Consider the following 13,639-nt stretch of genomic DNA (forward strand, 5'->3'; position numbering starts at 1 on the left):
ACGGGAGGTCTCTGCCGTGGAGTCAGGTGGGCTACACCTAGGAGAGGTGGAAGCCGGACTAGCTGTGTGCTAGTGCCATACTTTGGGAAGAGTCTGCAGGAGGCAGACTTAAAACTGCGTACAAGCCAGGAGGCTGAATACTGTTCATTTGAATTCGTGTGATGGTGGATACCCCTGCGTGGGAAACCTTTATGTTATTGAACTGACATTTAAATAAAAGTGGGCAAACAGGCCCTTAAAAAATAAGCGAGTTGCCGTGTGCTTTGAAGAAGCTCTACCACTTGAAGCGAGGTCCCACAATACACACACACAGTGAGGAACAGAACTATTTGAACACCCTGCGATTTTGCAAGTTCTCCCACTTAGAAATCATGGAGGGGTCTGACATAGGTGCATTCCCACTCTGAGAGACAGAATTAAAAAAAAAAATTCAGGAAATCACGTTGTATGATTTTTAAAGAATTTATTTGTCTTGCACTGCTGAACATAAGTATTTGAACACCTAAGAAACAGCGAGAATTCTGGCTCTCAAAGACCTGTTACTGTGCCTTTAAAAAGTCCACCTCTACTCCACTCATTAATCTAACTTAGTAGCACCTGTCTGAGCTCTTTAAAGACACCTGTCCACCCCACAGTCAGTCAGACGCCAACTACTACCATGGGCAAGACCAAAGATATGTCAAAAGACACCAGAGACAAAATTGTGGACCTCCACAAGGCTGGAAAGGGCTACGGGGCAATTGCCAAGCAGCTTGGTGAAAATAGATCAACTGTTGGAGCAATTGTTAGAAAATGGAATAGGCTAAAGACGACTGTCAGTCTCCTTCGGGCTGGGGCTCCATGCAAGATCTCACCTTGTGGGGTATCACTGATAAGAAAGGTGAGGAATCAGCCCAGAACTACAAGGGAGGAGCTGGTCAATGACATGAAGAGAGCTGGGACCACAGTTTCAAAGGTCACTGTCAGTAGAACATTACGCCATCATGGTTTCAAATCATGCATTGCACGGAAGGTTCCCCTGCTCAAGTCATCACATGTCCAGGCCCGTCTGAAGTTTGCCAGTGACCATCTGGATGATCCAGATGAGGCATGGGAGAAAGTCATGTGGTCAGATAAGACCAAAGTAGAACTTTTTGGTCTAAACTTCACTTGTCGTGTTTGGAGGAAAAAGAAGGATGAGTTACATCCCAAGAACACCATCCCTACTGTGAAGCATGGGGGTGGTAACATCATGCTTTGGGGGTGCTTTTCTGCGAAGGGGACAGGATGACTGCACTGTATTAAGGAGAGGATGAATGGGGCCATTTATTGTGAGATTTTGAGCAACAACCTCCTTCCCTTAGTCAGAGCATTGAAGATGGGTCATGGCTGGGTCTTCCAACATGACAACGACCCGAAGCACACAACCAGGAGGAGTGGCTCCGTAAGAAGCATATCAAGGTTCTGGAGTGGCCTAGCCAGTCTCCAGACCTAAATCCAATAGAACCTCTTTGGAGGGAGCTGAAACTCTGTGTTGTTCAGCGACAGCTCTGAAACCTGACAGATCTAGAGGAGATCTGTGTGGAGGAGTGGGCCAGAATCCCTGTTACAGTGTGTGCAAACCTGGTCAAGAACTACAGGAAACGTTTGACCTCTGTAATTGCAAACAAAGGCTTCTGTACCAAATCTTAACACTGTTTTTCCCAGGTGTTCAAATACTTATGTTCAGCAGTGCAAGACAAATAAATTCTCTAAAAATCATACAATGTTATTTCCTGAATTTTTTTGTACATTCTGTCTCTCAGAGTGGGAATGCACCTACAATGTGAATTTCAGACTCCTCCATGATTTCTAAGTGGAAGAACTTGCAAAATTGCAGGGTGTTCAAATACTTCTGTTCCTCACTGTGTATATATATATATATATATATATATATATATATATATATATATACATATATATATATTACAGCTACTTTCACTTTTTCTGGAATAAAGTGGGAAAGGGTAAGAATCTGTTGGAGAGTTGAATTACTTTCTGTGTTGCTGTACGGAGAGGCAGTCCAATTGGGACACAAACAGTAATAAAGTCCTTTTTTTAGTAGAAGGCAGAGAGATGTCTCTCTTTCCTCCTCAAACCTCCCTGTCTTAGAGGCCTGACGTATGGACCTATAAAAAAATGTACCTACCAAAAAGGTGTTATATTAAACTAAAACTTAGTCTTGGGGGTACTTATTTCAGATGATTGCAAAATGAGCAGTGTGGCCAGGCAGTGGGGAAAGCGAATAGAATTCTAGGATGCATCACTGGAGGGGTCACCAGCAGGAGGAAGGCGGTCCCGATCCCCCTATATCGGGTGTCGGCAACCCGCGGCTCCAGAGCCGCATGCGGCTCTTTTTCATCTTTGCTGCGGCTCCGGAGCACACTGCCCACCAGGTGACAGGCAATAGGGTTTCAGTGGTCGGCAAGCCGCGGATCGCAAGCCACATGCGGCTCTTCTGTGTGCCGGGCGCCCGCTCCCCTCCCTCCTCTCGGGCGGCCGCCTCAAAAGTCAGGACTCTTTTAATCCGGCCCGCGGAGCGTGGAACATTGGCTGTCAGGATGTAGGCGGGGCAGCCAGGATGTAGGCGGGGCAGCGTGACGAACTCCTCTCCTCTCACAGTCCGCCCTGAAGACCGGAACACAGCGCGGGAACACAGCGAGAGGAACGCGCGGAGCAAAGGTAAGTGAATTGAGACAATATGGGGAATGAATTACTATAGGGGGGATGAATTACTATAGGGGGGATGAATTACTATAGGGGGGATGAATTACTATATGGGGGATGAATTACTATACGGCGTAGCTACTCAACGTAGTTCAGCTCCGCCTCGCCACGAGTACAGTGCCTGGTGACGTTGGGATTTGTTTTAAATGTTGGAATGGTTTTGCGGCTCCCAGTCTTTTTTTTCCCTTCGGAAACGGGTCCAAGTGGCTCTTTATGTCTTAAAAGTTGCAGACCCCTGCCCTATATAGATCTTTAGTTAGACCTCATTTAGAATACTGTGTCCAGTTCTGGAGACCTCACTTACAAAAAGATATTGATAAGATAGAACTAGTCCAGAGACGGGTAACAAAAATGGTGAAAGGTCTGGGGGATAAAACATATCAAGAGCGACTTCAGGAACTTAACATGTACAGTTTTGAACAAAAAAAGGAAAGGGGAGACATGACTGAAGCCGTTAAATACATCAAAGGGGTGAATAAGGTTCAGGAGGGCAGTATTTTCAACACAAAATCAAAATCAAGAACACGGGGGGGACATGACTTTAAACTAACTGGAGGAAAGTTCAAAACTAATCTCAGAAAGTACTATTTTACTGAAAGAGTAGTTGATTTGTGGAATAAGATTCCAGCATAGGTAGTGAGCCAAAAAAAAAGAAAAAACCCACAAAAAAAAAAAACACGCAAAAGAAAAAAAAGGGGAAGACTCGATAAACCACTCAGTCTTTTTCTGCCATCACTTTTCTATGTTTCTATTTAATGCATTGGTGACTCTGAAAAGCCTAAGCCAATACAAATGAAAAGTGGTGGAAAAGGACTTCTCAGTTTAAAGTGATGTTCCACCCAAAAACGGAAGCTCTGCTTTTCTGCCTCCTCCCCCACTCCGCTGCCATATTTGGCACCTTTTGGAGGGAAGGGGGGGTGGGTACCTTATTTTGACAGGGACCTGCTCCCACTTCCGGCTCAGTTCTCTGCAGCGCACTGAGCCGGATGTTTGGCAACCCCCGCAGCCCTCTAGGACACGTTCAAGGTCCAAGAGGACTGCAGCCCATTCACAAAGTGCAGTGCATTTCACACGTCCGCAGTTGGGTACTGGAGGTGGGGCCTCAAGGCCTCACTGCCGGTTTCCCTTAGTCAAGATGGCAGCACCAGCACCCGACAACCGATTGAAGAATCGGCTCGGGGTGAGGACACCACTGGATGCATGAACAGGTAAGTGCCCTACTATTAAAAGTCAGCAGCTACAGTATTTGTATTTGCACAGCAGTATTTGCTGCTGATTTTTAATTTTTTGGGGGGGAGATGGCGTGGGCTGGAACTCCGCTTTAATCAATTATTTTTTTACATAATAAGTCTTCCTGGTCTGCATAACTGAGGGCTTGTTGCTTGCCTACATATTTTGTGCTGAATGGTGTCCCTCTTTCTCATCTCAGAAAGTTTCGCGGTATGCTGGATATATGTGTTTTTTTTCTATGCTTTGTTATGTATCATGGAACTAGTCTAATAAATGGCCATATGGGTCTTTTTAATGAGAAATATTTTTTTGTGAACCACAACCAGTGTGCAGTTTATTTTCTTTCCATGCAGGGAAATCATTTCCCCTTGCGTTAGTCATATTAACAAGTCCTTCTGAGATGCTGTGAGTGTTGGCACGTGGCCAGCCTCTTCAGTGGGTACTGCCGGTTCACACAGGTGTACAACCTCTGGAGAGTTTCAGAATGCTGTATCACACAAGGATATAATCACATTCTATGACCTTTGAACTGTGGCAGAGCAATTCTGGAAAGCCACAGATTACCATAAATACCCACGACTGACTATATAGAGCAACCCGATTTTTTTCTTTCTGCTACAGCACAAATGAGATTAAGTATAATCCCTCTGTTTCTTGTAAAGTTCATTTCCATGTAAAACCTACAGCCCAGAACACCACTTCTGCAGTCCATCAAGCATGCTGGCCCAATGGATTTACAGCTTGCTGCATTTTAACTGTAGATTTCCATTAGACAGAAACTGCACATCTTTGCTTCCTGTAACAATGCTTCCCATTGTGATCTGCAGCATCTGTGAACACTGAGCTACAGTTGGAAAGGGAAAAACAGTTTTAAAAAACAGTTGCTTTGTGTAAGGGTGCAATCACACTAGTGGTTCTTCCATCTGCATAAATGGGAGTTTTATATTGTATTTCTCTATATATTAAAACTGGACTTCAAGTGTGTATGTATGTATGTATGTATGTATGTATATATATATATATATATATATATATATATATATATATATATATTTTTTTTTTTTTTAATTATTATACAAGATTTATATAGCGCCAAGTTTGCGCAGCGCTTTCCAATATAAGGGAGACAGTACAATTACAATACATTTTAGTACAGAAGGAATATATTATATAGAGTTGTGTTCAAAATAATAGCAGTGTGTTGAAAAAAGTGAATAAAGCTCAAAATCCTTCTAATAACATGTATTTCCACACACACAAATGCATTGGGAACACTACACATTCTATTCCAAATCAAAACATGAAGAAGAATAGATCAAATTTCTGTTGAAGAAAAGTGAATATTAGACTGTTTCTAGCAGTGTTTGTATTCTTCTTTACAAACTCAAACATTCACTATATAAACTGAAAAATGTTTGAAGATTTTGCTTTCCTTTGAATCACTTAATTAATATTTGGTTGTAGTCGCATTGTTTCTGAGAACTGCTGTACATCTGTGTTGCATGGAGTCACCCAACTTCTGGCACCTGTGAACAGGTATTCCAGCCCAGGATGATTGGACTACATTCCACAGTTCTTCTCTATTTCTTGGCTTTGCCTCAGAAGCTGCATTTTTGATGTCACCCCACATGTTTTGGATTAAGATCCGAGGATTGGGCTGGCCACTCCATAACGTCAATCTTGTTGGTCTAGAACCAAGATGTTGCACAAATACTGGTGTGTTTGGGGTCGTTGTCTTGTTGGAACACCCATTTCAAGGGCATTTCCTCTTCAGCATAAGGCAGCATGACCTCTTCAAGTATTCTGATGGATTCAAACTGATCCATGATCCCTGGTATGCAATAAATAGGCCCAACACCGTAGTATGAGAAACATCCCCATATCATGATGCTTGCACCACCATGCTTCACTGTCTTCACTGTGTACTGTGGCTTGAATTCAGTGTTTGGGGGTCGTCTGACAAACTATCTCCGGCCACTAGACCCAAAAAGAACAATCTTACTTTCATCAGTCCACAAAATGTTGCGCCATTTCTCTTTGCCAAAGAGCACATTGACTGGCCTAAATTGTAATCTCTTCAGCACATGTCTTTTTTCCAACAGTGGGACTTTGCGGGGGCTTCTTGCAGATAGCTTGGCTTCACATAGGTGTCTTCTAATTGTAACAGTACTCACAGGGAACTTTACACCTTCTTTGATCTTCCTGGAACTGATTGTTGGCTGAGTCCTTGCCATTTTGGCTATTCTTCTATCCATTCGAATGGTAGTTTTTCATTTTCTTCCACGTCTTTCAGGTTTTGGTTGCCATTTTAAAGCATTTGCGATCATTTTAGCTGAGCAGCCTATCATTTTCTGCACTTCTTTATATGTTTTCCCCTCTCCAATCAAATTTTTAATCAAGGTACGCTGTTCTTCTGAACAATGTCTGGAACGACCCATTTTCCTCAGAATTTCAGAGAGAAATGCACTGTAACCAGCATGTACAACATTTGCTGCCTTCCTTCCTTAAATAAGGGCAATAATTGCCACCTGTTTTTCAAAGCATGAATGACCTCACTAATAGAACTCCACACTGCTATTATTTTGAACATGCCCCTTTCAATTAGTGATTCAATTACACAGAATCAGCAGCATGCATGTCATGACTGTTGGGTCTGTTGGATTTCTATTACTCCACTACACCTGCTAGTAAATTATTTGCCATGTAGAAATATCATTTCTACCAAAAACAGTGATTGATCAGGTTAGTGATGTCTGACTGCTATTATTTTGAACACAACTGTATATATATACACACTCACGTGGCATTCAGTTCAAACCAGGACTTTTTAGTTTGTATAATAAAAGAACAAATTTCAAGCAGTGGAAGCTGCATTTATTTTTCAACATACTCCCCTGGTACATTTATACTCTTACCCCAGTGTTTAACTAGTGTCTGCAAAGCTTTGGCACAGAAGGATTTGTCAGTGCGCCTAAACCATCCTAGGACAGCCTGCTTCACTTTGTCTTTGTGTTCACCATTCCTACAGAAATATTTGTCTTTCACGGCAGATTATGCGTCGATTATTCAAGATCAGGAGCTGAATGTTCAGAGGAATGACTGCTGTGGGCTGGGAATCACCACGGCTGGGATTGTCACTGATGGACATAAGGCCATCTTTGAACCGTTTACATCATCCAAATGTCTTACTGCAGCTGAGCATCTCATCACTGTACTGTGCTTGAACTCCTCTATAGATATCCACAGGTTTTATGCCTTCATTCACAAGAAACTTCATCACCACACGCTGTTCCATGCCCGCACTAACACTGTTGTCTGCCATCTTGATTAATGGTCTCTGGACTGGCCCACGACATGTTCGCCGCCTATCAGTAATAGGACACACTTGCCGCTTACTACTGCGTGTAGAACCGCCATGCCAGCAACCCTTTTTTATACTTCTAAAATGAAAAGTCCTAGTTTGACTTGAACTCGGTAAAGGCAACTTACTGAAGTTCAAACCGAGCATCAGAATGGGGAAGAAAGGGTGCTTAAGTGACTTTGAACGTAGCATGGTTGCTAGTGCCAGACGGGCTGGTCTGAGTATTTAAAAAAACTGCTTCTCTACTGGGATTTTCACGTACAACCATCTCTAGGGCTTACAGAGAATGGTCAGAAAAAGAGAAAATATCCAGTTGTGAAAATATCTTTTTGATGTCAGAGGAGAATGGACAGACTGGTTTGAGATGACAGAAATGCAACAGTAACTCAAATAACCACTTACAACCAAGGTATGCAGAATATCACCTTTGAAAGCACAATACGTCGAACCTTGAAGCAGATGGGCTACAGCAGCAGAAGACCACACTGGGTGCCACTCTTATCAGCTAAGAACAGGAAACGGAAGCTATAATTTGCACAGGCTCACCAAAATTGGACAATAGAAGATTAGAAGAACGTTGCCTGGTCTCATAAGTCTCGATTTACACTGCGGCATTCGGATGGTAGGGTAAGAATTTGGCATAAACAACATGAAAGCATGGATCCACACTGCATTGTATCAACGGTTCAGGCTGGTGGAGGAGGTGTAATGGTGTGGGGGGATATTTTCTTGGCACACTTTAGGCCCTTTAGTATCAACTGAGCATCGTTTAAACGCCATGGCCTACCTGAGTATTGTTGCTGACCATGTCCATCCCTTTATGACTACAATGTACCAATCTTCTGATGGCTACTTCCAGAAGGATAATGCATCATGTCACAAAGCTCAAATCATCTCAAACTGCTTTGTTGAACATGACAATGAGCTCACTGTACTTCAATGGCCTCCGCAGTCACCAGATCTGAATCCAATAGAGCACCTTTTGGATGTGGTGGAACAGGAGATTCACATCATGGATGTGCAGCCAACAAATCTGCAGCTACTGTGTGATGCTATCATGTCAATATGGACCAAAATCTGTGAGGAATTTTTCCAACACCTTGTTGAATCTATGCCATGAAGAATTAAGTCAGTTTTAAAGGCAAAATGGGGTTCAACCCAGTACTAGCAAGGTGTACCTAATAAAGTGGCCGTTGAGTGTACATATACACAGTATATAATATCCATCTTTTCTCTACAAATCTGTCATTTATATTTTGATTAAACAGTACTATTTAACTTAGTGGTGCCTCTTTCCTTAATGGTTACTCAACGGCCCATCTTTAGTTTTCAAGAGCTGACTGTGACATGTTGGTGGCAATAAAATCTATGCTCTTTCATTACACTGTTCTTTGTGAAATCCACTCGTTCCACACCCCATTTGACTGAATGGTGGCACTTCATGTCACACACTAACTACTTTTTTTTAAGTTTTGGATGGTGTGGGGACTAGTTAGAGCTCCTGTCATGTTTTATTTACTGCCTTTGGCCGTGGTCCGTTCGGTAACATTTAATTGTTCTCTCAACTTTTGTAACATGAGCCTGATGGAAAATTTACCGTTGAACAGTGGCTACATCCAATCAGATACATTCCAATTCAAAAGCCCAGCAGGGGGATTTTTCCAACTGTGCTAAATAGCATAGTATAGAGTCTGTCATATTTCTTTCATTCAGTCCACAGGCTAAACAAAAGAAATCTAAAGCTGACTATATGTAAATTGTGCATACAAATATATATAGTTAAAAGTTTGACGAATGTGGTTAGAAAGTTTTGTTCGCTCTTAATATTCAATTTTGTAGTGAATGGACTTTCCCAAACCAAACACTATTAAAAATATGTTCATTAGAGAAAAATTTTCCATCCTGCTCCTTCAGATTTTTAAATCACTGCAGTTGAAAACAAGCATCAATTTGACAATACTTACGATTAGAAATCTGAGCAAATGTTCTAAAAATTAAAAATTTCTAATTAAAGTATTTTATCTTATGGCCAGCTTAATTAGAAAAACATTTCCTGAGCCAGGAAAACTTTATTATATAAGATGCATCCTTGGTGATAGCGTACCTGCATTATGCCGTGCTACACATCCCAAAGCCCATGCTGCAGCTTCTTTCACACCAGGGTCAAAGTCCTCCAAGCAAATAACCAGTGTGTCCACGGCTCCACAATCCACTATCGACTGAGCCAACTGAGAAGAATGCTTGGCAACAGCTCGGAGGACAAATGCTGCAGCTTTTTTATAGAAGCGCTGTGGGAAGAGGAAAAAGCCAAAGTTATTACAAAACAGCTTAAAGTGTTACTAAACCCAGGACAATGCATGCATTATATCTGGTCTTCCACAGTACATGGAACATGGAAATGCAATTATTTTAATAAATATAAACTGCTAAATACCTTTTCTTATCAGCAGTTAGAGCAGTCTTGTGACATATCAGTGTCCAGAAGCATTAGTTAAAGCTTGTAGGAGTTTTCAATCTACCTGATTGTCCTATAAGGCTGCATAACCCTTGAACCTTTGTCTGGACAGCGCTGATTGACCCTGTGCAGATCACATGCCCTCTCCGAAGGAAAAAAAAACTCCCTAGCAATACACACCAAACTTAGCATGTGCAGCGTGCCCCCAAGACCCTGTTCTATCAGCAGATGGATTGGGGACAGTAGAAGAAGGGGAGGATCAGAGAAGACAGGATCAAACAGCCTTTTTACACAACGCAGAAAATTAACCCCTTAGGATTCACAGTGAGTATAACAAGCATGCTTTATTGCATATACACAGATCTTACTGTTGTGGGTTTTAGTAACATTTTAAGGGATCTTACATGATGCAGATTAATTCTCATGTCATGTCTTGCAAGTTCTATGTGCTTTTTCAGAATCCCTCTTATCAACAAAATAAAAATATTTTCAACATCACCAATGAAGTTATCCAACATTCTCAACAGCTAAAAAAGAAGGATGCCAATTCACGCAGATTCAGGTTTTCACATCATAGGACACAGTGATCACTGACAGCACCGGGTCCGGGTGCGTGCAGTTGGGGGTGCGTTCTGGGGGGACATCATATGACACCCTCTCAGAACTGGACAACCATGCTGTAGCCATCTTTCGGCTATAGCGCGGTTGTAAAGTGGTTAAAGTGGTAGTAAACTCTTTTTTTTTTTTTTTTTCTTTTTTTTTTTAAAGTTTACCTACAGGTAAGCATATAATAAAGCTTACCTGTAGGTAAAATTAATATCTCCTAAATATACGCTGTTTAGGAGATATTCTCTCTTTTTTAAAGCCAGTGCATGAAGGAATGGCATAATCGTGCCGTTCCTTCAGAGCTATGCGCTGAGGCCTGGGACTCCCAAGCGCAAGTCTTTTTAATCTGGGTGCTAATAAATCGTCTTATAAATAGAGAGTACTATGGCTCCACTTTTCTGTCTTCCATAATACATATTATATGGGAACATCAGCTAGAGGAGTGTATACTGTGGCAGTGCTGGAAGAGGAGATGGACGAAGACCACAGAGGGTGTACCCAAGTCTGTTCATATGTTGAGCGCGTAATGATCTATTGATGAGGTCATAAAGTGAGGTGAGCAGGTGTTTCACCCAATGATGGTGGCACGGTTGGCACTGAAGAAGAGAGAAGATTTATATTATACACATTGCACAGTGGTGTTATAAAAGACTTTTTCATGGGAGTTTAATTATTGTTTTTCATTGATTTTTATATGAGATATTAGTTTGTTGCGGTACACTTTATTGTTATTCGTTTAGGTACAGTACATACACAGAGACTCCATTTGACCATTTTCATTAAAAAGCAGTTTACAGTGAGCACTCTAGTTTAGGCATATGCAAGAGGGAAGTATGATTTTCTGCTGACAGCCTTGGTGCTGGCTAATTTGGAGGAAACAACTGCAATTAGAAAAGGTTTACTAACTTTAACAATCACTTTTTCCTCAAGATCTCCAGACAGGGATTGTTCAAAGCCACAAACCTCATATCTTGACAGTATCCAGGTAAAGCTTGCCAGATCATGTGTCAGTTATCTCAAGTTTGGGGTATCTAAAGACTAATGTCATGGGATGTCTCACTAAGGCAAGTGCCCATCTGTTTTGTGGAGATCCAAGACTGTTTAAGCACAAACCCAAGCTGCTCTAGTCACTTCTGTGGACTATTTGTTTACTACATAATCTATGTGGAAAGCCCAAACTTTTTCTTTGAGTTTTGTTTAGGATAGGGAAGTTTATTTTTTGCTGTCTTCTGTGTCTCAATGGTAGATAATCTGATGATTCCTCCCCTAAAGACGCAACAGGAAGCAAGTGGAAATCGCTACAAAATTAATTTCTTAGGTTTTCAATCCTTCTTTACTCCAACAGCTTGTACACATGATAAGAAAATTGTACTAAAATTTCCGTACGAGGAGCGATCATCCAATAATTTGAAAGTCAGTACACAGCTTTCGAGGGCTGATTACGACAGTTCATGCAACAATATCCGAAGGGACAAACGTGAAAAATGGTCTCCATTGAAACCACAACAAATGATTTTTGTTTAATGAGTACAGTAGTCGTATAAAAGAAAAAAAAAAATCGGAAGATCAAGACCACCCATGCTCAGAAACTAAAAAATACATTACAATACAATAAAATACAATTACATCACTTCCAAAGTTGTATTTTGTTGTATAAGAATTTTTTTAACTTTAATAACCTCTTCATTTTCGATATGAGACTAGCATCCAAAAAAAAAAAACCAGATGATCAGTCGTCCAATATTCTCATCATGTGTACGGGGCTTAACCTACACTTGAAAACCGATGATTAGCCAGGTCTGAGAAGAGAAATCAGCATCTTCTAGTTCAGAAAACAATAGGATTTCTCCACTTTCATACACTTCTCAAAAAAAATTAAAGGAACACTTTGAAATCACATCAGATCTCAATGGGAAAAAATCTCATGCTGGATATCTATACTGATCTGAGCTAGGTAATCTGTTAGGAACGTAAGGATGCCCCATCATTTGATAAAAATGAAAATTATCAACCTACAGAGGACTGAATTAGGAGACACCCCAAAAATCAAAGTGATAAAAATGATGCAACAGGCTAGTCCATTTTGCTGAAATTTCATTGCAGCAACTCAAGATGGTATTCAGTAGTTTGTATGGCCCCCAAGTGCTTGTATGCATGCCTGACAACATCGGGGCATGTTCCTAATGAGATGACGGATGGTGTCCTGGGGTAGTTCCTCCCAGATCTGGACCAGGGCATCACCGAGCTCCTGGACAGTCTGAGGTGTAACCTGGCAGTGTCGGATGGACCGAAACATGATATCCCAGAGGTGTTCTATTGGATTTAGGTCAGGCGAGCGTCCGGGCCATTCAATGGTATCAATTCATTCCTCCAGGAACTGCCTGTATACTCTCACCACATGAGGCCGGGAATTGTTGTGCACCAGGAGGAACCCAGAACCCATTGCACCAGCTTAGGGTCTTACAATGGGTCCAAGGAATTCATCCCGATACCTAATGGCAGTTAGGGTGCCATTGTCTAGCCTGTAGAGGTCTGTGCGTCCCTCCATAAATATGCCTCCCCAGACCAGCATGACCGTTTTGATGGTGGGTCAGTGATGAACGATGTTACAGGAAGCATAACATTTTCCACGGCTTCTCCAGACCTTTTCACGTCTGTCACATGTGCTCAGGGTGAACCTGCTCTCATCTGTGAAAAGCACAACTGACCAGATCAATATCCCATGAGTTTAATTGACTTGATGCTATACTCTGATTAAAAAGTGTTCCTTTCATTTTTTTGAGCAGTGTATTTTGGTAAAAAACACACATTGCTCCTCATTATGAGGGACTGTCCTTTTGGAACAAAAACCTTCTGTCCCTCTTTGCTTCTCAAATGTCCCTCATTTTGGTTTGATGAATCCAAACAACCTTTATAAAAATTACATTATAATTATATTATACATTTTTGGTTCTATGTAATTGGGGTGTGACAGGCAGTGTCCTTTGCCTACATACTCTGTGATTAAAAAAGTTTCCCTCTCTCTCATCTCAGAAAGCTGTGCATTATGAACACAAAAGTATTGCCGGAGTGATATCTAAAAATTTTTACAAGCACTAAGGCTACTCCCTCATCAGTCATTTTAACAGTTTACAATGTGCATTTGCTGGTTATAAAATGTGCTTTCAAAAAATATGATGAATTCTTAAAAAAAAAAAAAGGAGAAGACTGTTCTAGGTGTACAGTCTTGATTTGACTGGATC

At 41.4% G+C, this 13,639-nt stretch overlaps 1 protein-coding gene across 3 annotated transcripts in view; it reads right to left on the bottom strand.

Annotated features, from left to right (window-relative positions):
* Nucleotides 1-13,639, bottom strand: part of SPAG6 (sperm associated antigen 6) — a 162,361-nt gene that overhangs the window by 94,296 nt on the left and 54,426 nt on the right. For all 3 annotated transcript variants that reach the window (XM_089693750.1, XM_089693751.1, XM_089693752.1), the window contains one exon: nucleotides 9,441-9,624. In XM_089693750.1, coding sequence (XP_089549876.1) covers nucleotides 9,441-9,624 — 184 coding nt within the window. The remainder of the gene's footprint in view (nucleotides 1-9,440; nucleotides 9,625-13,639) is intronic.

Source organism: Staurois parvus, unplaced genomic scaffold (assembly GCF_062004578.1).
Source record: "Staurois parvus isolate SC_StPar_1 unplaced genomic scaffold, SC_StPar_1.0 ptg000636l, whole genome shotgun sequence".
Taxonomy (NCBI): domain Eukaryota; kingdom Metazoa; phylum Chordata; class Amphibia; order Anura; family Ranidae; genus Staurois; species Staurois parvus.